Source organism: Mustela nivalis (genome assembly GCF_964662115.1).
Source record: "Mustela nivalis genome assembly, chromosome: 1".
NCBI classification, from domain to species: domain Eukaryota; kingdom Metazoa; phylum Chordata; class Mammalia; order Carnivora; family Mustelidae; genus Mustela; species Mustela nivalis.
In genome coordinates, this window is record NC_139020.1 from 196661720 (window position 1) to 196686431 (window position 24712).

Consider the following 24712-nt stretch of genomic DNA (forward strand, 5'->3'; position numbering starts at 1 on the left):
GACCGCAGGGCATTGTGGGTGCATAGTTCAGCGAGAGCGTCGTGGGCTTTTGGGTCTCGGGAGTACACTACAATTCCCGAGATGCTCTGCGCCCAGCCGGCCGGCCGTCATCTGCGCGCACAGCCTCCTGGGACTAGTAGTTTCAGCCGCGTGGATGTGGGCCTGAACCCAATGGCCAAGAACTCACATTCCCGGCCACCCGTTTAGCAGGGTGGGGCGCTCCGACCCGTTTGGCAGGGCGGGGCGCCTCGCGAAGATGGTGTCGCGTGTGGCGTGTGGCTCCCGTCGTCTGCCCAAGTCTCAGCTTAGCCCAGCGGCCGGCGTCTCGCCGGTCTGGAGCCCTCACCTGCCGGGTCCCTGACCCCGCGCCCTCCGCGCGCCCGCGCTCCTGATTCCCGGCATGCCCCGCGCCCGTAAGGGCAGCGCGCCCCGCAAGGGCGCCCAGCGCCGCGGAGCGGGTAAGTGGCGAGCAACTAGTGAACCGCGAGCGGGGTCCTGCCTGGCTTTCCCGTCCGTGTCCCGGAGGGTCCTGAACAGAGACTTCCTCGACCAACCTGGCGCTGCGTCCCGCAACTCCTCCGCCGTCGGCACGTGCCCCAGGAGGCAGCGGCCACGTGGGTGTCCAACTCTAGCGCTCTGCTTGCAGCTCCGGAGCTCGCGTTACCGGCCCTAAACCGGTGGGCGCCTCCCCGCCTCAGTTTCCCGCATTGCCGCCGCACCCCAGTTGCTTCCTATGGTGGACAAACCGCCGAACAGAGCAGGAAGCCTGTCCCCCTCGCCACTACCTGGTGCTTTCCTGGACTGGACTAGGAAATTGGAGGGAGGCCTAGCCTGCCGGGGAGTACTGAGGGGATCGGCTATAGGGAAGTTGCAGGATTACGGCTTTGGTGGGTTTGGCACGGCTTTGGTGGGCCTGGCGGGAGGGTTGGGGAGTGCCCTGGAGCCCGAGGCGGCTCTGAGACTTATCAGCTTCCAACAGGAGTGTGTTTTGGTGCAGTAAACACATATGTTTACTCTTCAGGAATGGGGTGCCTGCTACGCACAGCTCAGACTTGGCCACAACCCTAACAGGACTTGGGTGTGGGGGTATCTAAGAGGGTAGCGACATTCCAGAAGGGTTGGTACTGTGGGATAAGTTCATTAAATGGTGTCAGCTCCACACTTAGGAACCAAGGAGTTCTGGAGGGGCTTGTGGGTGAATCCCGAGAAGGTGAAGAAGAGAGTGCTATGCAGAGGGAAAAAGTTGTGCCAAGCCCTGGCATCTGGAGGGAGCACATGAGGGAGGCTGGGCTGCTTTGGCTGGTTAGGGCAGTAAGAGAGGAGGTGAGGAGAGGCCTGGATGCATGCTCAACTTTGTCCAGCAGGCACATGGAGTATTTAGTTCCTGAGAATTAGGACCAGCCTGGTGACCAGAACCCATCTGGGGCTCTGTTGCAGCAGCTGCCCTTGCCAAAGTCAGCCCCTGACCCTGGGCAGAACCCACACACAGGAGTGTACATTATGCTGACCCTGACATTCTCCTTTGTTTACCTATTTTCAGGGACTCACGGGGTCAGGGGCCACTCCATTTTCTGCATTTCCCAGGATCAGGAGGGTGCTGTGTGTCCATTCACCCAAAGCTAAAGGCTTGGGATGGTCCAGGGGGATCTCAGAAGACAGTATGCTTGAAGCCTGGGGCAGCCACCCACATCCACTAGGAGCTGGGCTTCTGCCCCAGGGCAGATAGATGATGTTGGCCCACAGAAGAGTCACAACTAGTTGTTTAGTTATTATCTATACCAGATATAGATATATATTTGCTATACCAGAAGAGTCCTTTAGCATCTCTGTTTTGCACGTGAAGAAATTGAGGGGGTAAAGGCTAGGTATTTGACTTGGTTACACCTCTTTTAAGATAGGAAGCTGGAATTTGAACCCTGTGTGTGTATGTATTCTATATATACAGATCCTATAATTAAGCCCCTAACCTTTGCCCTGGCCATTTTTAGGCATAATCTGAGCGAGTAGCTGAGCTCTCCCAGGATTTGCCTAGAAATAACCCCACTCCAGGCTCAGCCACAGGCTTAGGTGGGGCCTGTGCAGCCCTGTCTACCGCTACCAGGCTCTCAATCTCTGTAAAGCACACTGTAGTCTCAAGGAGGCTCTACTCACCAAGCCTGCCGGGTTTTCCTCGGCTGGACCTCGCGTCTGATGTTCTCCAGCTGATGGACCTCATTTCCCTTTCTCCTACTTCCTGGCTCAGTGTTCCCTGAATCCCAGACCCGGTGCCCCATGCCACAGTCTCTGTTTCCTCATCTCTGAAAGGGGCAGGATTTTATTCTCGTGGGCTTATGAGGTTGGGTGAGGTACCCCCCAGCCATCCCTCATCAGTGGAGGCAGGCCAGGTGCTGCCACAAATGTGTCCAACCTTTCCCAGGTGCCCGGAGCAGTACCCAGGCTGACTCAGGTTCCAGTGAGGACGAGGCCGTCAGTGAGGCCCGCAGCACCACCAGTGAATGCCCCAGCCTCCTTAGCACTGCAGCCGAGGACAGCCTTGGTGAGAGCGGGTGGGAGGTGGCAGGGCCTCTGTGAGGATTCCCTGGGATAGGTCAAGACACAGGGCTGACCCGCTGACCTTGCAGGGGGGGATGCCGCGGAGGAGCAGGGCCAGCAGGAAGACCTTGAGGAGAAGTTGAAGGAGTATGTGGACTGCCTCACAGATAAGAGGTACCCCTGACTGCTGGCCAACCCCCACATCCGTGTCCCTGCTCAGCCCATGCCAAGTGTGACCCAGTAGGGCTGGCCCACAAGGTCCCTCTCTTCGTCCCCCAGTGCCAAGACCCGGCAGGGTGCTCTTGAGAGCCTTCGCCTGGCCCTGGCATCCCGCCTACTCCCCGACTTCTTGCTGGAGCGCCGCCTCACCCTGGCTGATGCCTTGGAAAAGTGCCTCAAGAAAGGTTGGGCCCTGGGGGCTCAGGGGAGACCTGAACTGGCTGGGTGCTGACCCTCGCTGCATGGGCTGACCGGAAAGCATTCCTCCAGGGAAGGGCGAGGAGCAGGCGCTGGCCGCTGCTGTGCTAGGCCTGCTCTGCGTGCAGCTGGGCCCTGGACCCAAGGGCGAGGAGCTCTTCCACAGCCTGCAGCCCCTCCTGGTATCTGTGCTCAGTGACAGCACAGCCAGCCCTGCTGCCCGGCTCCACGTGAGTGTTTGAGGCTCTGTGACCCCCTTCCATCCCCTAGTCCCCAAGCAGAGAGGTGGGTTCCACCTGCCTTCAGGCTCCCCTACTCTAAGGGTGAGCCCTGTGGCCAGGAACCCAGGCTCACTCTCTGATTGTGGCATGGCTTTGCCCCCCTTCCCACAGTGCGCTTCTGCTCTTGGCTTGGGGTGCTATGTGGCTGCTGCCGATGTCCAGGTAAGTCATCTCCAGGCACAGGTAATAGAGCACCTAGGCCCTGGCTCTACCCCTGAGCCATTCCCACTGGCTCCCTGTGTCCCTAGGACCTGATGTCTTGCCTCAACTGCTTGGAAAGCGTTTTTAGCCGGTCCTGTGCAGTGGGTGGCTCCACAGTCCCTGTGGTCCCTGCCAGCCAGCATGGCCTGCTCTGCGCTGCCCTGCAGGCCTGGGCTTTGCTCCTCACCGTCTGCCCCAGTGCCCATATCAGCCACATCCTGGACAGGTAAGTGACTGCTCGCTGTGAGTGGGAGGGGAAAGGCAGCAAGGCCCCGGCCCACACATAGCTCAGCCTGCCCCTTCCCCAGGCAGCTGCCCCGGCTGCCCCAGCTCTTGTCCAGCGAATGCGTGAACCTGCGAATTGCTGCCGGCGAGACCATCGCACTACTCTTTGAGCTTGCCCGGGACCTTGAGGTGTGAGGCGGAGTGGGGGAAGGGAAGGGATGGGGGCCTCCTGACACCACCTGTCCAACCTAGGCTGGATGCAGGGGACATCGCAGAAGTTAGGGCAGCCCTAGGTCGTGACAGAGGGGAGGTCACCCTAACACAGACTCAGATGCTGGGTGCTGTGGTGGGGGCTTTGAGAGGGGTGTCTGACCCCAGATAGGGGCCAGGAAGGGATTCAGGGGGACCAGGCAAAGGAGGAAACCACTTTGGCCGTGAGAGGAAGGGTTTGGGTAGCCCCATGTTGAGAGCGTGCAGGGCCTGGGCTTCTGCTCACACACCCTCCGTTGCTCCCGCTGCAGGAGGATTTTCTGTACGAGGACATGGAGGCCCTCTGCAGCGCCCTGCGGACCCTGGCCACCGACAGCAACAAGTACCGTGCCAAGGCTGACCGGCGGCGGCAGCGTTCCACCTTCCGTGCCGTGCTGCATTTCGTTGAGGTACGTGTGAGCATGTGTGTCCTGGTGAGAGTGCTCCCTGGACACAGCCGCTGAGCCCTGTTCTGTGGGTCCCCCTATGCTGCAGGGTGGGGAGTGTGAGGAAGAGTCCATCCGCTTCGGCCTCGAGGTGCTCTATGTGGACAGCTGGGCGCGGCGCCGTGCCTACGCTGCCTTCAAGGATGTGCTGGGATCGGGCATGCACCACCACCTCCAGGTGGGAGGACGGACGGGGAGGGGTTGCCCAGCTTGGCTCTTGTGGACCAGCCTCCGCTCACTGCCCGTTTCATCCCCCAGAACAACGAGCTCCTCCGTGACATCTTTGGCCTGGGCCCTGTGCTGGTGCTGGATGCCGCCGCCCTGAAGGCTTGCAAGATCTCACGTTTTGAGAAGGTTTGCACCCTCGGGCACCCTTCTCTTCCCCATGTTCCCATGGCCTCGAGGCCCAGAGCTCTGCAGGGGCTGGAGGAAAGGGCTTGGGCCTCCCCTTCCCTGGCTCACCAGAGCCTCGCTCGCTGCCCCCACTCCAGCACTTGTACAACGCTGCTGCCTTCAAAGCACGGACCAAGGCACGCAGCCGCGTGCGGGACAAGCGGGCAGACCTCCTCTGAGGCGGGGCCAGCAGAAGAGACTGTCCACACCCGTGCCTGTGTTTTTAACAGAAGACACTGCAACAACTCGTCCCTGCCAGGAATCATCGCTTTATTTTTTTAATGACAAAACCAAAAACAGACATGGGGATGGGGTGGCCAGAGGCCAAGGCAATTGGGATCCTGGCCCCTTGCCCCTGCCCACAGCGCTGTGGCCTCTCCCTGCCCTGTCCCAGGCCTGGCCAGATGTGTGCTTATCCCAGAGCTGTGGGACACATGGTAGGAGGGCTGTCCCTTGCTCTCCTTCCTCGGGCCCTGCTCTTCTGGGATGACCCACATCCTTGAGGGGAACGGCATCTGCCAAATGGCACCGAAACAGGTGGGGACACGAGGGTGCCTGGAATGGATCTATATGCTGATTTTTAAAGATTATTAGAGATAATTAAACTGAATGCTCAGCCTGCTGCGGCCATTAGCTCTGGGTACTTCCGCCTGCCCTCCCATCTGCCGCCCCCATGGGCTCTGCACCATCTCCATCTCATTTTTGCCTTTTAAGACCATCTCCTCAGGTGGCCGTCCTCCCCATCCTCAGAGTTCTCCTGCTTGAGTGCTGAGGCGCTGGATCCCCACTGGGAGGCCTGGCAGAGTTTGGGCAACTGGGGTGGGAGCAGCTATTTCTAGATTTGAACCTACGTCTGGGGGAAGCCAGAAGCTGCTGACAGGCCACAGAAGGAGCCAGGAGGCTGGTATTGCTTCCTCTGACCTTGGGCCACCCAAACCAGGGCCTTGGCACCAGAAAACCTGGCCAGCCCTGGCCTGAAGACAGGAGAGGCGGGGAGCATGTGGTCAGGTCAGACTCTGGTACAGAAACCTCACCAAGGAAGTGCAGAACGGTGGGTCAGGAGAAGCCTGCCTTGGCCACTTTATCCCCCCCCCCCCCATCCCCAAGCCCTGGTCCCATTGGTATCTCAGCTGGGTGCGGGGGCCTCGCTGGAGTTGAGCCTGCGCAGCTGGCTGAGGCTGGCCAGCCGGAGCCTGAGGAGCGTCTCTTCCTGGGTGTGCAGGGTGTGTGCCAACACGCGGAGAGACTCACTCTGCAGCACTGGGGACAGGCAGGAATGAGGAGGTCATCAGACCTCCTGCCACCCCACAGCTCCCCACCCTTCGCTGCCTTGGCCTCAGCAGCTGCTCCCTCCAACCATACAGAAGGAAGTGCCTTCCAGGCCCTGCTCCTCACCCTCAGTCCCCACTTGCTACCCACACCATCCATCTGTCTGTCCGTACCGCTCAGATAGACAGCCAGAATGGCGAGCGCCAGACAGGTGAGCACCAGTAGTGCCAGCAGCATCAGGAAGCTTCCCCGGCCTTGCAGGGGACCACAGCCAGCCTGGGCACACAGTGACGGGGGCAAAATGCCCAGCAGCTCATCCCATGGCTGCGCTTCCTCAGCCAGGTAGGGGCGCAGCGAACCTGGGGGCAGATGGGGCATCAGGAGGGTAGGGGGTGTACCTGCCCTCCTCCCTACTCCCAGTACATCAGTCCTGCCGCCCTGCCCCCCTCACCTCCGCTGTGCAGGTCACTGATGGACTCCACCTGGTGCAGCCGCACCTCCTGTGTGTGGCTGGGGGCCAGTGGCTCCCTGCTCCTGGAGCTCGCTGTCAGTGCCACAGTGTCTGCTGGGACAGGGCAGGACTGATTCAGCCAGCAGGCCACCCCCCCTCCCTTCTTTGAGGTGGCTTCCAGCAGCAGCAGGGACTCCGAGAAGATGGGAAAGGACAAAGGGAGGTTGGCTCCAAATGCCCCAAAAACCAACTCAGAAATGATCCTTGTTTGGGAACCAGAATGACCATGGAGCCCCCTGGGCCTGGTAACACCCACGACAGCAGGAGGTACATCTGACTTGCTCGCTCTGCCCCCCCCCCCCCCCCCCCCGCAGTGAGCATCTCAAGGACTTTTAGGCATTCCTTTGCCTGCTCATTCCTAAAGAGTTAGCAGCCTTGGAGGGCTCAACTGACGGTGCATGAAATTTCATCCCTGCTTCTGCTATCAGTTTGCTCTGCAGCCCCTGTGAGGTAGCCACCAGGCCAGACCCAGTGTCTGGCAACTTTGCATGCCCCACAGAAGCACCCCTCTCCTAGCTGGGTGCCACCTGTCCCCCAGGGCCTGCTTTAACGGCCTCTGAGATCTGTGATTCAGCTGTACTTCTGTGAACCCTGCTGTTTTCACTCAGCCTTGTAACAGGAGACCCGCCTTTGTTATCAAGCTGTTCCACAGGCTCCTGCCGCCTCCCTTTGAGGCTGCCTGGGCATTTAGGTTGTTTCCAGTTCCCTTCTGAAGCTAATAACCCCTAGGAAAGGACATGCATCAGGGAGTATGAAGGTTTTCCCCAATTTCCTAATTGTTAATAAGGACAGATTACTAGAAGCAAAGTTACTGGCTTAAAGAGCAGGGGCTTCTTTAAGCCATCATCAAACTGTCCTCCAGAATGGCTGTCCATAGCTCCCAGAAGGGTATATCACCACCTTTAGGCCTTTTCACTGAAAAAAAAAAAAAAAATTACATACATACATGCGTACACATATGTTTGCCAAACTGGGAGATGAGGAAGGGCCTTCCTTGACCTGTTTGATTGGGTTTCTTCCTTTTTTATTTAAAAGATTTTATTTATTTATTTATTTGACAGAGATCACAAGTAGGCAGAAAGGCAAGCAAAGAGGAGGAAGCAGGCTCCCTGCTGAGCAAAAAGCCCTATTCAGATTCAGGGCTCCATCCCAGGACCCTGAGATCATGACCTGATCTGAAGGTAGAGTCTTTAACCCACGGAGCCACCCAGGCGCCCCTTGATTGGGTTTCTTTGCCTGAAATACTTTCCTTATCCATTCCCAACCTCTGCCCACTTAGTCACTGGGGTGTCAACTTTTCTTGTGATTTCACTGATTTTTAGACCCATCAAAAATATTTTGTGGGGGCGCCTGGGTGGCTCAGTGGGTTAAAGCCTCTGCCTTCGGCTCAGGTCATGATCTCAGGGTCCTGGGATCAAGCCCCACATCGGGCTCTCTGCTCTGCGGGGAGCCTGCTTCCTCCTCTCTCTCTGCCTGCCTCTCTGCCTACTTGTGGTCTCTCTCTGTCAAATAAATAAATAAAATCTTTAAAAATATATATTTTGTGATTTCTAAAAAGTATACTTTTTTTTTTTTTTTTTAAATAATCTTGGCTCCTTATACCTCCAGATACCCAGCTAGACACTAGATAACAAAGCAGGGGGGGCACTGAGGGAATTCCTGCTGATAGGGGCAAGGGTGATGGGACTCTCAGTCTGTCACTTTCAGAACAAGAACTCAGCCTTCATGATTTGCTTGAAATTGGCCCTTGATATGCCCCAGAGTAAAAAGAGATGCTGCCAGTCACGTTTGGGTGATGGGTTGGGGATCATAGTAAATTCCTCTCTGCAGCTGGCTCTGCTTTCCCCACACTTTTAAAAAATAATATTTACCTATTTGAGAGGGAGTGTTTGTGGACACAAGCAGGGGGAGGGGCAGGAGAGGGAGAGAATCTCAGGCAGGCTCCAACTCCCTGCTGAGCGCAGATGGCTCATCTCACCACCCTGAGGTCATGACGTGAGCAGAAATCCAGAGTTGGGTGCTTAACGAACTGAACCACCCAGGTGCCCCTTCCCCACCCTTCCTAAATTGAACTCGGATTCTGTTCATTCCCAGGAAAAAAATTGATAAACGTTGTTTGGACCCCAGGTGGAGGCAAACATCTCCCATCACTACTGGGGGCTGGGCACCCCGCCCCCATCCAGCTGAAATGTTGAAAATGTGGTAAGGGAGTTGACCGGCTGGGCCAGAGAAGCGTGGGGCAGCTGGTCAGCCCTGTTCGGCCCCACTGAACCTCTGTACTTGGGTGCAATGGGGCAGTTAGGCGAGTGGCCACCAAAGGCCTAACTAGCTCTAAGCTGCACCAGGCCAAGGGATCCCAACTAGCCAATAGTTAGGTCCATTTTAGGCTCAAGCTGGAGGAGGCCGGAGATCTACCCACTCCCGGTCTCTGGGCCACATGCACAAAGGCTTCCTGCAACAGCCTATTCGGATCCCAGCTTCCTCCCTGAATGAAGAGCCTAGCTGGCCAGGCATCTGCCCTGCCCACACCCACTTGGGCACAGCCTATAGTTGACCAGGTAGCTCCCCCCCAACCCCTCCCTGTCCTTAGCAGGGGAGACAGGCAGGGCAGGAGAGGACATGGGGTTCCAGATGTGGTAAGCCCTCTCTCCATGCACAGGGGGTAGGTCCGTTAACTCAAGCTGGGACATGGTGACTGATGACTCACTAGTCAAGGAAGTGAGGTAAATGGGATGAGGCAGGGCTGCTCCAGAGTCCACAGGGTCACAGGACAGGGGACTTGCCCTCCCCCATTAATGCTCTCCTACCTTCCTGGGTCTCCTCAGGCATGGCGGGTGGTGGACAGTTGGGGGGCTGATAATAACACCCAGTAGCAGGACAGGATGAAGGCAGCAGTGGCTCCTCAGAGCCTGGAAAGGCTAGCAGCCTCCCAACCCAGGCCTAAAATAGGCCTGAGCTCAGCCCACTGGGCTATATTTAGAGGGGGCAGCCTTCAGCCCTGGGAATGGGTGGAGTGACCCAGTGGGGACTATCTAGCTGGTGATGGAGCCCAGACAAGAGCACACCTCCACTAATGCAGGTGCCCAGGGTCTTTCCTGGGGAACTCTGCCACCCCCATATATGTACAGGCCTTGGTGTCTTTACCCAGACAAGCAGCCTCGTGCTCACCTCCAGCAACGCCCCTCAGGGCAGCTGAGACCTGAGCCTCTCTACTCCCAAAGATCTCTACTCAAAGCTGGGTCATCTCTACTCCAAACCAATGGGCAAGCACCTGGCCCTGTGTGACCTGCTGGCCCCAGGGACTGGGGTGATGGATAACGAGCCGGGGACATGAAGGCCCCCAGAGGGGGCAGAGACACACCTACACATGCAGGTACTCATGCTGGTCAGTGGGCAAACTTAGATTGAAGATTGGTATTTCTGTTAAAAAGCTGGGGGAAGGGACTGCCCCCTCTCTGCCCTCCATTTCCTCATCTGTAAAACAGGAATGACAATGGTTCCTCCCTGGCACAGGACACAGGAGGATGGAAATACAGCCACATGTCAGAAGCACTTAGCACATGCAGTTTAGAACCCTCCTACTCTCCAAGGGTACACAAGTCACACACAGTGTATGAGGAGGCATGGTACCACTTACCCTTGAAGGGAGGAAGTGGCCCATCTTAGGGCCCACACTCTGCTATTGGACCCCTGAGGCCCTCCTTCCCAACTGGGACAAAGCAAGACAATAAGCTCTACCTCCTTAAACATCCCAAATCCATCACTTCACTGTATCACTGGCCTCCTTGATGTTCCTTGAGCACAGCAACCTTGTTTCTTGCCCTGGCTCTTCCTTCCAAGGCTCTCCCCTGGATACTCCCGCAGCTGGCTCCTTGTTTAGCTCAAATGTCACCCCCTCCTTGATGCTTTCTTACATTATTTTACATATCGCCAAATTGCATTTTCTTCATAGCACTCAGCCAAGAAATTCTATTATTCAGAATACGCTGTGTATGTCAGTAGGGCCCCGAAAGGTCCCCACGGAATCCCCTCAGTCACATGGAAACCATCTTTAATCCTCATCACAGCATCCTTAGCAGAAATTGAGGTCTAGAGACCACGAAGAAGTTGCCCAAGGCCACACAGCGAGACCTAGCACCAGCGGTTGCGTGCTAGGGCCGCTCCAGCTTCGGCTGATAACGTGTTTATTGCATTAGTACAGTCGGCCTGCCCCACCCCCACCCCCACCCGCTCAGCCTGTTCACAGCTTTCTGCTCATCCCCCAGGGAGGAGGGCCTTCCCCGAGGGAGGGCACTCCGGGCTCCTCCTCCGCCCAGGTCGCTGCTCTGGAGCCCTCTTCTCTGCCTCCTCGCGACCAGCAGGACCCCGTGCCCGGCCTGGGCCGTCCCTCCCACGGCTACATTCAAAGGTTATCCTCTGTTAATAAATAAGCTGGCGAGGCAGCCCCTCGGCCAGGGCCTGTCGGTCGGTCGGTCGGTCGGTCTCCATCGGCCAGGGACCAGTGTGCCGGGCCCCGTAGCCGTGCGTCCCCCAGGGTCTGTCCTCCCGCTCCTGCCTGGAGTCGCCTTCCCTGTACCCAGCCCGGAGGCCGAATCACCAGTGCGCGGCGCTGCGGGGCCCCCGCTCTGCGCGCGGCTCGGGGGCGTGCCTTCGGCGGCTTCGGCCCTTCCTCCGCGATTCGGGAGGCGGTGGGCGCGACTCGGGCTGCAGACGACACATTCGCAGGGAGCTAGCGCCACCGCCGCCCGGCTCCACCAGCTGCAGGAAGTCCCGGTACCAGAGCTTGGGGCCTGGAGGGGCGACGGGCGCAGCCTCCTCGGTCCGGGCCAACCTTTCGGCCTGCGCTGCACTCAGCACGTGTAGCGCCAGGCGACGCAGCGGCTGCGAAAAGCCCTGCTCCACAGCCGCGCACAGGTACACGCCTGAGTCCCCGCGCCGCAGCCTGCGCAGCAGCAGCCCCCGCGTCACGCGCTCGGCGCGCTCCTCCGCAGCCACCTGCAGGCCGGGCCAGCGGGAGGCGGGGGCGTCAGGGTCGCGAACAGCGAAACCCCGCTCCAGGCCCGGCCGGGAGATGCAGAGGGTCACCGGCGGCCGAGCGGGAGTAGGATAGGGGCGCCCGCAGGGGCACGTTTGGAGGCTGGGGGCACTGGGACCGGTGGTCTGAGAGGGGATCCCCGTACTGGGCAGTACATGGGGGGTGGCGCAGGGAGAGCAACAGGAGGGGCGAGGGCGCGACTCCTTCTCGGGCGGGGGGGGGGGGGGCTGGGTCTGGAGTCTATTTAGACTGAGAGGCCTCACCGGGAGGCGGCGTGCAGGGAAGAGACCAAACCAGGCAAGAGGGGCCGGTTAGGCGGAGTCTCACTGGGCGGGGCCGCACCTCGTCTACAGGTGGGAGCCGGCCCGAGGGCCTCATTGGCTAGGGCGGAGCCTCTCCTGGATGTAGGGGCGGGGCCAGGGCCCGTTGAGGAGCCCAGCGCGGGAGGCTCACCTGGGTGCGGGCCGCCTCCCCTGCGCGCTGGAAGGTCCATTCCACGCGTGCCTGCAGCGAGCGGGGCTCACACTCTAGGAAGGCGCTGCCGCCCTCCACCCCGAACACCTTCCGCTCCAGCAATGTGGGATGGGATGAGTCTGGGGAGGGCAAGGGATTGTCAGATTCAGGCAGGGCAGGCTGTGGCGTCTTCGAAGGCCGCGAAGTCGGGGCAAGCTGGGGCACTCACCCCCGGAGCACAGCGTACTGGGGTCGCCGTTCTTCACGTCTTGCCGCCGAAACCGCCTGCGGGGAGCAGGGCACGTGAGCTCTTCTTCCTTTAGCCAGCCAGGTGCCGCAAAGGATTCCGCGTGGCCCGCCCCCGACCCGGCCCACCTTTTAGCGCTGGGCTGGAAGCGCGTGCACGCGGCCCCGTCCCAGGCGCAGTAAGGGTCACGCGCCAGGCAGCATTCGGCGCAGGCACGGCCATGGGCAGCACAGCGGTGCAAGGGGATCTGGGCCACTGCGCTCCGTGAGGCAACGTACAGCTGGTGCTAGGGGGCACGAGGGGCTCCGGGCTGACCGAAGGCAGCCCCGTGCCCGCCTCCCACAGGTCAGAGATCCCTTACCCCACTTGACAGATGGGAACACTGAGGTCTCAGGTCACGCAGTCTAGCGAAGGCAGAACCTATTCTCAAACCCGGGATTCGAACTACCAAGGGAGGCATGGGGGTTGGGGCACTCGGGGAACGTACGGGGTCCCTTTTACCCCCAAGCGTTCTGGTCACTTACTCTCTTAGAAGAGATTTGCATGCTGGTGATAGCAGCCGAGTCCTGAGAGGGAAGGGGAGCACTGGGATCAGGGATCAGTGGGGTGGGGTTACTCCAGGCAGGGGGGCACAGAGGTTGAGGTGAAGGGGATGGGGGGAGGCTAGATCTCACCTCAAATACGTGCAGCTCCTCCAAGAGCAGCCCCTCCCCGTTAGGCAGGCTGCCCTTGGGGACCGAGATCACCTTCAGCACTGTGCCAGCATCTGCAAGGATGAGGAGTGACTAACTCCTTGTGTTCCCTCATAGCTAGGGCTGGGGGGTCTCCTCACTTCTGAGGCCTTTGTCCTCAGCATGGTTGGGTCAGTGAAGAACATGGGTTGGAAGAATAAGAGCAGCATCCAGAAGGAGATGGGGGCATAACCCGGACAAAGATTCGAAGGTGAGCCTGGACAGGGGCAGCTTCAGTAACTGGCAGAGTCTAGACTGGGTTTAATGAATGGTCATGGCAGACCACTGACCTGTGCCAATGAAGAGGACGTCATAGTGTCCGTCAGCAGCTGCCACACGGTCTGCAGTGATCTGGGTGAAGGTGTATCCGGCACCCACTTGTAGGAAGAGAGGGCGCCCACCCACGGGCAGGACTGAATTGTACATGAGAGGGTGGTTCCGGGCAAACTGAATGACGTCATCAGGGAAGTCCTTGGTAGAACTGAAGGTGCCAAAGGTCTTGCTGGGGCACTGGGCGGTGGGGAGGAGGCGCGACAGGGATGTGGGTATGAGGGTCTGGTGGCCCCACAAGAGACCTCCAGGAACTGGGAGTAGGGGTGCTAATGGATAGAGCCTTGCCCTGGGACTCTGAAGAGAGAAGACCCAGCCCTCCCTTTGGGAGTCTTAGGAGGAAATATGGCCTTCCTTTTAGAAGCCCTGTCTGATCAAATTGATGTTTATCCACCCATAACAAGAGGAAGAAACCACATTCACCAAGAAGATCCCAGACCAGATTCTCCACCCCTGAGACTTTGAGCAGATTGTGGTGGGAATCCTGGGGCTACGCACCATGCCTGGCCGGGGGTAGGGGACACGGCCCTGATAGGACACCCACTGGTGCAGGGGCCCTTCCTTGTGTGCAAAGGGCCCCAGAAAGGCACGGCGCACGTCGTTCATGCTATACACGCACACTGCAGAGCCTTGGAAGACGGTGCTGTGGGTGAAGGCATGAGTAGAGTGAGGGGCCAAGAAGAGCCAGGCCAGTCCCGCCCACAACCTCACGGCCCTCACCTGGATGTGGAGAAGACAGCATAGAGCAGCGGGCTCCAACGGTCCCTCAAGGACAGCAGGAACACATCCTCTGTGGGGAAGGGGCCCAGTTGGGGGAGGGCACACAGCCCTCAGTGTGGCCAGGCTCCCAGGTCTGGGGCACTGCGCTCCCTCTCCCCAACTCCATCCTCCACTCCTGGCACTCACGGAGCTGGTCGAAGTGCGTGTCACCCTCTGCACCAGGCACAGAGCACACCAGCCGTGCCTTCAGGAACGTGGTCCACTTGTTCACCAGGCTGCGCTGGCCACCCACATCATTCTGCGTGGCCAATCAGAGGGCGTGAGGGGGAGCCCCAAAGAGGCAAGAGGGCAGGGGTGTGGTCACAGGCTGTGGCCCAGGGACTCCTCACCCGACAGATCTGGCCAACACGGGACACGGACAGGCGCCCCAGTGCTGGTGCAGCTTCCACTGCAGACTCACGGAAGAAGAAGTAGATCTTGTCATCATCGGGATTCTCGCTCTCCGGGATCCAGAAGACCTTGACAAACTTGGGCTCTAGCAGCAGGAGGTGTGAAGTCAGCATTCCCTCATGAGACCCATATACTCTCTCTCCTAACTCCTAACTCTGGTGCCTCCAGAAGCCTGCCAGGCAGCATCTGAGCACCCAGTCTCTAGGATCAAGTTCATCCGGATGGCCCCGCAAGTCCACGGGATCCAGAGGATCAGGGCCTGTGAGTCAAGAAGCAGCCACAAGAGGGCAGCAGAGACCGAGACTACCTGGAGAGCCCACCTCAGCCCCGCAGCTCCCCAGGCCAGATGGCCAGGAAAGGAGGGAAATGGCCAATCAGTTGTACCTTCACTCGCGGATCCTACTCTTGAACAGGAGGCAGGGGCCCCCGTTCTCCTCACTCTTACAGCAAGTGACTCAGCCCCTGATGGTGGAGACCCCTTCTCCTCTCTCCTCTCCTGTGTCTAATCCTTGGTTTGTTCCTGCGCCAGATTCTTGGCTCTAGTTGCTCTTTCCCTCCATCCTACGGGGCGTTTGGAATCAGCTCAGCCCCCCTCCCCAGCAGACTGGCTTCCTTTCTCATTTTCCCACCTGATCTCCTTTTCCCGTTCTGTCTGTGCATTGAACAGTCTCATGGCCATTGGAACTGATCTTATGATGTATTCATTCTGAGTTCTGTGAACTCAAAGAGGACGGAGGCCCCATCTCTTGTCTGGCCTACATCCCCAGTCCCTGGCACAAGGCTGGACCCATGCTAGCTACCTGGTGGGAGCCCGGCTGCACCCACTGCTCACTTCTGTTATGGGCCTTCCTTGGCACCTACCCTGTGGGGGCCAAGGGCCCCCCTTCCCAAAACCCCACCAGCTTTTCACCATTGAGCCAGCGGGAATCATGTGGTTCTGTTCGAAGACTCGGACGCTGGCCCAGGCTTCGGAAGATGGTGAAGTCCCGGCCCATGAGGTCTGCAGCCACCCCTGAGTACAGTTCTTCTCCTGCAGACAGGGTGAGGGCTGCTCAGCCAATCTGAAGGTTCTCGGTGGGGGATGGAGGTGGGGGTGCTTGGAGAGCTCTGGCAGCAGCCTGGGAGTCAGTGAGGCCGTGGGGGAATCTCTGGGGCTCTCAAGAGAGTCAAGAGTCTCTGAGGGGCCCTAGCCTTTGGACTCACCCACAAGCACGGAGGCAGCCCGATGCCTCGGGTCATACGGACTCTTGCCTTTGCCATCCTCTAGCCTCCGAAGGTCCAGCCGGAGCATGGGCTCCTGGGAGGCAGGAGGCAGTTGTTACTTCTGGACCTTTCTTCACCTCCCAACCTCCCTCTCTGCCCAGAGCTGGACTTACCTCCAGCCGGTGGCCCACCTCCACGAATGCACAGGTTGGATGGAAGGCCCCCGTGCCACAGGCCAGCAGATGGGTGTGGTTGTAGGCATGCAGCAACTTCACGAAATTCATGCACTCAGTCTAGTGGGCAGGCAGGGTCAGGGACAATGAGGCCTCCCCCAGGGAGGCAGCCTTAAGGAGTCCCAGCTCCCAGTGGCACCTCACCCCTTCCTCTCTTCTGCATCAGTCCAGGCAAGCACCAACATGGGCTGCGGTGAACTGCATGCCCTTGGTGACCAGCCCGGCCCACCTCTCACCAGAAGGCGCACATGGAAAAGCACAGGCCTGTACGTCCCCCTGTGACTCAGAGGCCCCCAATAAGAATCACATGAGCCTCCACCCTGAGTCACTACCTCCAAACTTCAGCCATCTCGACCCCCTGCCCCCATCACAACCAAAACAGGCAGGCCTCTGTCTTGGCGCCACTGTGTGGAAAGCGGGGGGCTGGCCTCCCCGCTCCCACCCCAAAGAGAGCACTCACGCCAATGTCTTTCCCTGCCCAGTTGCACTCCTCTCGCCATTCCACGGGGGCCGGCCACGCCAGCTACAAGGAGGTCGGGGGAAGGGGACACAGGTCAGGGCCCTTGCGTGGTCTCTGTGCAGAGAGTGTCCGCTCAGGGGGCTCATCCCTCTGGGCCTCTCCAAGCAGTCTGGAGTGGGGTCCTGGGGCTCCTTCCCTAGGCAGCGCCAAGGCTGGGGGTCCCTGGTACCTTCTTGGCCCGCTTGCTGATGTTGTCCAGGCTGAGGGAGGCCACATGGTTCTCAGCGCCCACAAACAGGCGTCCTCTTTCCTCATCCACCAGCAAAGCTTCATAGCAGCAGGTCCTCTCCAGCCTGAAGGTCCGGAGACCATGCCGGACCTGGAGCTCTGCAGGGGTTGGACACCACAGAGGATCTGCCAGCCCTGCTGGAAGCTTCCCCTAGACCCTGCCTGTCTCTCTCACAGGTCATGGTTGTACATGGGACCTGGCCCACACACATGTGAGTTTCCATGTGTGTGAGTTTCTACTGATGAAGACAGGCCCACCCATGTGTGAAACTTCCATGGTGGGCAGTGCAGCATCCCCCCCAATCAAGGGGCAAGCAGGTTGAGCTCCTTGGGCAGGCTTGGACAAGCAGTGTCTGCAGGCAGGCACACTGGGAGGCCGGGGTGCCAGTGGGGGTGCTGAGCATGTCCGGAAAGCCAGAACCCCAACCCCAGCATGGGGGTTTCCTGCCACCAGCCTGAGCTCAGTGCGATGCCATTGCTTAGTGACCAGTGACCGACCTCCTGTGTAGGGGGTGTGGGAAGGAGGCTCTAGTAACCCCCACACCTCAGTTACCCCCACACCTCAGTTTCCCTGGGGGTGGGTCGTGGATGGGACCCAGGCAGGATCTGTTGCCATGGGAACGGAAGGGGGGTCTTCCTGGGAAAGCAAGAAGAGAATGTGCACAGAAAGTTGGGGGGCTGAGGCCAGGACAGGGTTAACTGGAGATGGCCTGAGAGTGCCCCCAATCAAACCTGGGCCAGTGGCACAAAGCAACAGCAAAGGCACGCCCCCTACCCACACTGGACCCTCTCCCGCCCACCATGAGTGGAGCCCTCCAGCCCACCAGGTGCACCTACCTTGGAAGGAAAGCCGCAGGCGCGGGGTGCTGGGGGTTGCATCCCCCCGCACTGCCGCCCAGAGCAGAGCCAGGACCGGGATCATGGCGGCAGCCCCGGCCTGCCCCATCCTGGTGGCTCAGGGTGCTCCCGGTTCAGCAGGCGCGTGCGGAGGAGCCTTGAGCCGCCCTGGACTCTGCCCCAGGATCTGGAAGAGAAGGAGCTGCAGCAAGGATGAGGGCGGGAGGCTAGAGGGGGGAGTCCCCAGGGATCAGATTACAGCCCCTAGGGGAAAGAGGCTGGGGGGTCGCATTCCACTTCCTAGCTCTCCCCTCCCTGAGAGTGCCCTGCCTGGCCACAATCACAGACACACCCACGCCGGGCACACCCTCGGGGTCACCCCCACACTGGCAGGCGCCTGCCCCACCACGTCACCCTCCCCAGGAACACCCCCCCCTTCCCGTAGACACGCTCACAGACATTAATTCACAAACTCTGTGTGCCTACTTCTTGCCAGCCTGGGACACTGGGGGACACAGACAAGGTCCCCATGTAGGAGAGGGCAGAATGCCAACAAGGACTCAGATCAGTGCAGTCATTTCAGAGGGCGCCAAGTGCAATGAGCAAAACAAGCCAGTCATGGGAGTGAGCAGCAAGAGAGGGTCAGGCCTCTGGAGGTGGTTGTGCACCCACGGGCCCACAGAGAAGTAGAGGTACCTCTGGGGCTGGAGCCAGTGGTGTGGGCGCCCGTGAGTTTGAGTATTTCTGAGGGTCCCTTTGTGTATCTGTATTGTATGTGTGCGCACACATGCAGACAGGTGTATGTCCATGTCTTCAATGGCATGCGCGTGCACTTTGCAGACACGCGTACATGTGTGTTGTGTACGTGTGCATTACGATTGTGTGTGCATACACAAGTGCATGCGTGTCCCTCGGCATGCCAGTGAGTAAATACAACCACAGGGACAGTCACTGCCTGTAACTCTGAGAGCGCCTGGATAGCCACTCCTCAGGAAGATGTCTGTCCGGGAGCCCTGAGGACTGCACCCCCCACCCAGGCTGGAGGGAAGCCTCAGCTTCTACTTGGAATCACCTCCTGGCTTCCTGCTTGACCCCTCTCTCCTCACCTGAGCCTAGAGGGGGCTGGTTATGCAGAAATTCTGTGGGCTGACTTAAGACCCAAGAGGAATCAAGTTGGGGGAGAGCCAAAGGTCTCGGGCAGCCTCTCACTCCCACTTCAGGTGAGTTGCCCAGCCCTCTCTAAGCCTCCCCTGCCTTCTCCCTCAGGTTTCCCCATCTTTGAGCCCCTCCAACTCTGCGCCAGAGCCCTTCCCCTGAACCCCTTTTGTGGGGCCAGCCTCTGGCTGCAATCCCCATCCTCCTTCCCAGAGCTGGCGGGGGCAGGTGCTGGGCACAGGAGCCTTAGCATGGAGCAAGGTCCTGGGGTGCCATCAAGCAAGGGGCACACCTGCCAAGCCACGTTCCCGACTGCCCCCAAGCCCCTGCCCAGTTCCGCAGCTTCCAGACCCCTCCCAGGCTAGGACTCCCACCTCCTGCTGTCCCTCCACTGACACTTGCCACTGCCTCTTCTGAGCCCGTGAGGTCTGCAACGCCACAGAACACCCGGCCACCTTCCCACACTCCACCAGAACTCAGGCGGCAGTGCCTCTCCACCCCAGCCCCCGCTCGCCCGGGAGGAGGGGAGAAGCATGGGGACTGTAGGGCACCCTACAACGGCTCCTTTAAGGAGCAGCCCCCGCCTCCACGCAGCCGGCCGCCGCCCCACGCCCCACACGCGCCAGCAAGTTTACGGGGCGGATCGGGTGACCAGGCAGGAGTTGGTGGCCAGGCCAGAGTGGAGCGGGCACAAGGGAGGGGCGACCCCTCCCCTGTCAGGCCTCGGGGCAATAGGGTGCGCCCAATAGCAGTCCTGTGCAGAAGCTGGGCGACCAGTCAAGGCAAAGGAGGAAGAAACCATATAGGGCTCCCTCCCTAGCCCCAAAAGGCTCTGTGAAGCAGGCAGAACAGCAGGTCCAGGGGACTTCAGGTCCTCACCCGTCCCTACACAGCTGGAGAGCTGCAAGTGGGTAGTGAGGGGCTCAGCTGGAGAGGGTCTGGGATCTTGGCCTGAAGCTGAGTCTGGTGGACAACCCCATTTGGTCTGCTAGGGGTCTACTCTGGAAGGGCCGAATGTTGACCATGGCTGAATGGGGCCCTCGGGTCTACGTGACAGGGCTTGAGGATGGCCTTTCACCCCTCAATCCCCCCAAAAGGCATCCTCCTGGAACCTCCCCAAGGCTGGTCAGCAGCTTGTCAGTGGTCGGTGAGGGAGGCTGTGGTTTCCAAGGGCTGTGGCCCCTCTCTGGTCAGCTCTCCCAGAGTAGGGGTGTCAGTGCCTGTTCCGGGTGGGGCCGGGCTCTGCTTTCCTGAGTCTCAGGACCTAGTGTTCCTGGACTGGCCTGGCTGGCTGGCTGGCTGGCAGGCAGATGAAGGGAGGGCCTCCGGGGGAGAACCAGGGGTCTTCCGGAGAGGGAGTAGAGGGATGCACCCCAGCCTGGGCTCTTGGACTTCCAGGATGCAGCCTTTTCCTCCTCCCAGCTTCTGCCTTGGACCTGGGCAGCCTCCCCCGGCCCCACGCAAGCAAACAAAATTCTTCGGCTGTTTACAATTTTCCACCCTAGCCGCCAAGATCAGCAAGTGCATTTGAGGTCCCCATCCACCCCCACGGTGCCCCCTACCTGCCCCCACTGCTTTTAGTTCTTCAGGCTCAGGGTCCCAGTCTCTGTTTCATTCCCTCCAAGCTCCACGTCCATATTGAAAAGCAGGACCAGGAACCCCCCCCCCTTTCCAGCATCTTGGGGCTGCCCCTTGCGCACTGGAGCCCTTTATGTTGCTTCCCTTGCCCTAGGTGAGTCCTCTTCCCTGGGGTAGGAAGGGAGATCTGCAGGGGTGGGAGCCCATGGTGTCCCCCAGGGTCTTTGTTCCTCAGCTACAGGCCCAAGTATATGCCAGACTCCGGTGGGATAGCGGGGGGGGGGGGGGACTTCATGGAGGCAGTCCTCCAGGAACAGCAGTGGGTTACACTGTACTCCCGGAGTTCCTAAGGATTCTAGAATCAGGCAGCCTGGGCCTGAGTCTTGACAGAATGGAGCAAACTAGGGAAGGCAGCTGGGGTCCCTACTCTTACCTGCAGCCCCCCTCCCACAAAGGCCACCTCAGACTCCAGGCCTCTACACTTTGCCAGGGTAGCCACGGGCAAAAGCAGCCTGGGTTCTCGCCCCGATGCTGCCTGTCAGTGCCACAGCCTCCAAGGCCTTGGTTTTTCCTTCTGGAAATACTAAATCGTTGTGCCAAATCCTACCACCTGCCTTCTGGGCCCTCACCCTCAGCCGGGCCCGCCCTCAGCCTGGACTCTGGGTCGTGTGGCTGGGGTAGGGCATCCATCTGAGGAAGGCCAGCGTCAACCCTCCCAGTGTCCAGGCTGGGCTGGGTCAGGCCTTGGCTCCCCGCTTACACCTGCTTTAGCCATCAAGGCTGGTGACTCCGACATCACAACATTTCCTACTTCTGGCCACGTGGGTACTGGGACTCACTACCCTGAGGACTTAGGCATTGAGTGGGGGTGGGCTGGGGGGCAGGAATGAACCCAGCAAAGCCTGAGGCCTGACTTCCCTGACAAAGTACTACCCACCCCGGGGAGATCCCCTGGGAAATGGGGGGGGCCCTTCCCCCACCCGCCCCCAGCCTGGAATCCATGCTCCCAGAGACCCCTGGCCCACCTTTTTGGAAAGATCAGCTCTTCCCCTCCTTGCCTGTTCCCCTTCCCTTCTGAGGGCCATGTCAGGGCTGAGGTGGAGGGGCCGAGGGCGGGGCTGCCTGGAACCCTGGGCCTCTGGCTGCGGCCCTGCCCCCACCCGCTCCGCCCCAGCCCTCCGCCTCCTGCACATTCCTCCTGGGCTGAGGTCAGCCCCTCTGGGATGGGGGAGCCCCCCCCACCAGCCACATCACAGCTCTCCTCTCGCTCCTGTTTTCTTCATTGCCCAGCAGGGTTGGGGGGGGGCGGGGAATAGGGCAGGGGGTGGAGCCTCCCTCTCCCCTCCTCCACAGCCTAGGGGAGTAGTGGGGGTGCTGCCAGGAATGCAGCCAATGTAGACCAGGGTGGCACTCCAAGCTTATTAACATTTATTAACATAAATGCTACCTTCTCTTAATCAGCACGGAGGGTGGGTAAGGGGGGGGACAGCTGCCCTGGAGTGCAGGTTGAGGGGCATGAAATGCTGGGGTGGATCAGCACCCTTAGTAGGCTGGGAAGGGTAGGGTGGGGTCGTGAGGGCTCCTCACCAGCTGTGTGTCCTTAGGGAGACACTGAACCTCTCAGATCTCTCTACTCAACTGCCCTGTGGTTGCAGCAGGGGGCAGGGTGGGGGAACACAGATGTCCTCTCTTGGTGTCATCTCCGCACCCAGCAGACCCCTCACAGCCCAGCTTCACTCCTGTCCCCCATCCCCGCCCCCAACACAACGACTGCTGCCACCCTCCACCTGAACCTCTGTCCCTCCCTGACCCCTGGGGACTCCTCAGTCTTCTTCCTCCTGGTCTCCAACCCAGCCCTGGCAGGGCGCAGGTGCCCATCCCTTCTCCTGAGGCCTGATCTTAGGGAGACCTTTAGGCCCCCTGGTTAGCCAGACAAGGCCCCGCCTCCTCCCCCAGCAGCATCAGCACGGAGACCTGACTCCTTCACTCTCCCCGAGGCTGTGCCCCTGTGGTCTTTCTGCCCCTCCTCGTCCCAATACCTCCCCTCTGCAGTACCCCACTACCCACCTCAGAGACCTGGCTGGAGCTTGGGGGCTCCCAGGCTCAGCCTTAGCTGACCCCACGAGGGCTCTGGGCACCCTATTTCCAGAGGGGCAGCAGGGCAGCTCCTCCTCTTTGCCACCTGCTAGACTCTTTTCTTCACCATTCAGTCTTCAGGTCTCCTGGCGTCACTTCCTCTGTGAAGCCCCAGATGCCTAGAACACCCAGGGTCGAGCCTCTCTGCAGGCCTCTGGGTCCCCCAGTGGCTGTCATCACAGGACCCAGCAGAGGACAGGCCCAGGGAGGGAGGAGAGAGAGAGAGAATACCTACAGGAAGCCCTTCTACCCTCCTGGGCCTGCTGAGTCCTGGGGATGGGGTGCGATGGGAAACTGATGGTCAAGTCCTTCCTTGACCCTGCACCAGCCCCTCAGGCCTTGACTCTCTCCACCCACAACGAGGTTGGAAATCAGAGTCAATGGGAAAGAATATCAAACCTATTTTTCTCCTAAATAAGATCACCTGTGGGGCTTATTTCATGCAAGGGGAGAAACTAAGACAGGGAGGAGAAAATGATCCATGGTGTTGACCCCCCCCACCCTAGTGCCCATCACCGTTATTAATCAAAGAGCCAAGTGGCTGACAAGTATGGACACACTCATGTAGCTGCACACATACCCCACCTGGCCTGATGCCCTCCTTGAATGTGTGATTCGGGCTGGCTTTCCCTCTGGGAGTCCAGGAGGGTTTAGGGGAATGTGTAGCCCCACGATAGGGATGTAGGCCCCCAGGATCTCTTGTCAGGCCAATAGACAGGAAGATTGAGCTCAGTTGTTCGGGAATGACCCTGAACCCAGAAGAGAGCCAAGAGATGCTACGATCCTATCCCAGCCCCCACCCTGACTCCCAGGGCAGCTAGGACCTGGTCGCCCATGCCACAGACCAGGTGGCTGGAGTCAGGGCTTGTGTTCTCCAGCGTCCTGGCTGGCCTGGCATTCTGGATCTGGGATGGGGTCTGTTGGGGGTTTGATTTGAAAAGCTCTGGCTGCGTGGGGAGTAGGTTTTCCTGACATCAGAAGGAACAGTGGGGCCACCCAGGAACACGGTGAGGTGTTCTTCCAGGCCTTGACAGCCCCTTCAGTGTCACAGGTTCCAGATCTCATGGGTTCCCTCCCCATTCTGCACCTGGAATCTTGGCCTCCACCCACCTGTCATGGAGGGCCTGGGCCTGAGCTGGGGAGTGGCTGCCCACCTGGCTCCTCTCTGCAGGGTCTCCCTAGATCCTGCTCTCCTGAGCCCTGTGGAGCTCAGAACTTGTCTTTCTTTCCAGCTGTTTCCCCACCCTGCAGATGGGTTAAAAATACCAAAGCTGGCACCACATCAGTAGCCTGAGCAACTATTTGGAGTGGGGTGGGCCCTCTGAGAGGTGGGTCAGCCTCATGGAAGTCTGCACCAGCTGGTGACAGCCCACTTCATACAGGGACCCACAAGCTTAGTCTGGAAGCAGGAGCCTGGGCCCCTTTCCTGGCTCTGCCTGTCTAGGGGTCCCAGGCCTCATAGCTGCAAGCTACCAGTGACTGGGGCCAAAAAGATGGGGCTCCTTAAGCTGGGAGTGCTTCAGGGTACACAGGGCCAGGGAGCACTGAGTCTCTCTAGCTGCCCTCACCCCGTGGTCCCAGGGATGAGGTTCAGCCCCAGGAAAGCTCTAAGCATTAGGGGATCCCCAGAAGTCAACCGCCTGTAGTCCCTCCCTTTGGGGTGCAGGACACCTGGGGTGCCATCACCCCCCACCCTCTGCTAGCTCCAGCTGCCCCCCAAGGCTGGGAATTTCCCAACTGCCAAAGACAAGGAAGAATTGAAAGGCCGCCCCCGCCAGTGCTGGGACAATGGGGCCTTATGCCCTCCAAATCAGAGCAGGGGTAGGAAGGCTGAAGGCAGGTGGGAGCCTAGCTCTCTGCACGCAGGAAAGAAAGTGCTGCTTGCCAGGACCCCACCCAGACCCGCTGCAAAGTAGATTCAAGGGGATCCTGGCCAGAATCCTGCAGGGCCCACCCATGGAGAGAGGCACTGGGTGCGTCTGGCAGACAATGCTGGCCACTCAATGCTCCCTCTGTACGGGGGTTCCCCTCAGGAGGTTAGGAAGGAACCATCTCCGGCGCGGCTTCCTGCTGGGCGGGCTTCACGGCCCCCGGAGCCCCGGCCCCGCCCGCTATCCGGGGCTCAGCGGGGTCCAGGCCTGACCGCCGAAGGAAGGCAGGGATCCTGGGTTGGACGAGGGATCCTGTTCTCCTTGTCAGCCGGCCCTCAGCCATCAGTCCCGGAGGCAGCGGTAGCAGGAAAGGCCCGAGGTACTGGGGCGGCAGCGGAGGCTGGGGGGCGTTGATCTCCTTCCGATCCGGCGGCCACAGCCTCTCATCTCTTGCCAACCAA

At 59.7% G+C, this 24712-nt stretch overlaps 3 protein-coding genes across 8 annotated transcripts; 1 reads left to right on the forward strand and 2 right to left on the reverse strand.

Annotated features, from left to right (window-relative positions):
* The first annotated feature begins 185 nt into the window (after positions 1-185).
* Positions 186-5366, forward strand: IFRD2 (interferon related developmental regulator 2). Of its 3 annotated transcripts, none has more exons than XM_082702714.1 (12): positions 186-458; positions 2417-2536; positions 2622-2706; positions 2812-2936; positions 3022-3179; positions 3342-3392; positions 3479-3657; positions 3740-3845; positions 4178-4315; positions 4401-4529; positions 4610-4705; positions 4843-5366. In XM_082702714.1, exons 1-12 carry the CDS (start codon positions 401-403, stop codon positions 4921-4923), a joined length of 1326 nt encoding a protein of 441 aa, XP_082558840.1. In that variant the 5' UTR covers positions 186-400; the 3' UTR covers positions 4924-5366. The 3 variants fall into 3 exon arrangements, with proteins under 3 accessions (XP_082558840.1, XP_082558841.1, XP_082558839.1); XM_082702713.1 differs by having other exon boundaries at positions 251-614; XM_082702715.1 differs by lacking the exon at positions 4401-4529 and having other exon boundaries at positions 210-458.
* Positions 4994-12106, reverse strand: LSMEM2 (leucine rich single-pass membrane protein 2). 3 transcript variants are annotated; one of them, XM_082702844.1, is made up of 4 exons: positions 9332-9450; positions 6465-6575; positions 6187-6372; positions 4994-6004 (listed from the first exon to the last, which is right to left on the reverse strand). In XM_082702844.1, exons 1-4 carry the CDS (start codon positions 9351-9353, stop codon positions 5871-5873), a joined length of 453 nt encoding a protein of 150 aa, XP_082558970.1. In that variant the 5' UTR covers positions 9354-9450; the 3' UTR covers positions 4994-5870. The 3 variants fall into 3 exon arrangements, with proteins under 3 accessions (XP_082558970.1, XP_082558968.1, XP_082558969.1); XM_082702842.1 differs by lacking the exon at positions 9332-9450 and adding an exon at positions 12013-12106 and having other exon boundaries at positions 5744-6004; XM_082702843.1 differs by having other exon boundaries at positions 5744-6004; positions 6465-6578.
* On the reverse strand, positions 10559-21359 carry SEMA3B (semaphorin 3B). 2 transcript variants are annotated; one of them, XM_082702683.1, is made up of 18 exons: positions 21270-21359; positions 17512-17698; positions 16616-16773; positions 16387-16449; positions 15867-15986; positions 15694-15787; positions 15401-15520; positions 14430-14575; positions 14227-14338; positions 14041-14110; positions 13819-13963; positions 13281-13500; positions 12934-13025; positions 12784-12825; positions 12388-12545; positions 12242-12297; positions 12013-12152; positions 10559-11519 (listed from the first exon to the last, which is right to left on the reverse strand). In XM_082702683.1, the coding sequence occupies exons 2-18, from the start codon at positions 17618-17620 to the stop codon at positions 11118-11120; spliced, it is 2247 nt and encodes a 748-aa protein (XP_082558809.1). In that variant the 5' UTR covers positions 17621-17698; positions 21270-21359; the 3' UTR covers positions 10559-11117. The 2 variants fall into 2 exon arrangements, with proteins under 2 accessions (XP_082558809.1, XP_082558810.1); XM_082702684.1 differs by having other exon boundaries at positions 17512-17713; positions 21270-21336.
* Positions 21360-24712: the final 3353 nt, after the last annotated feature.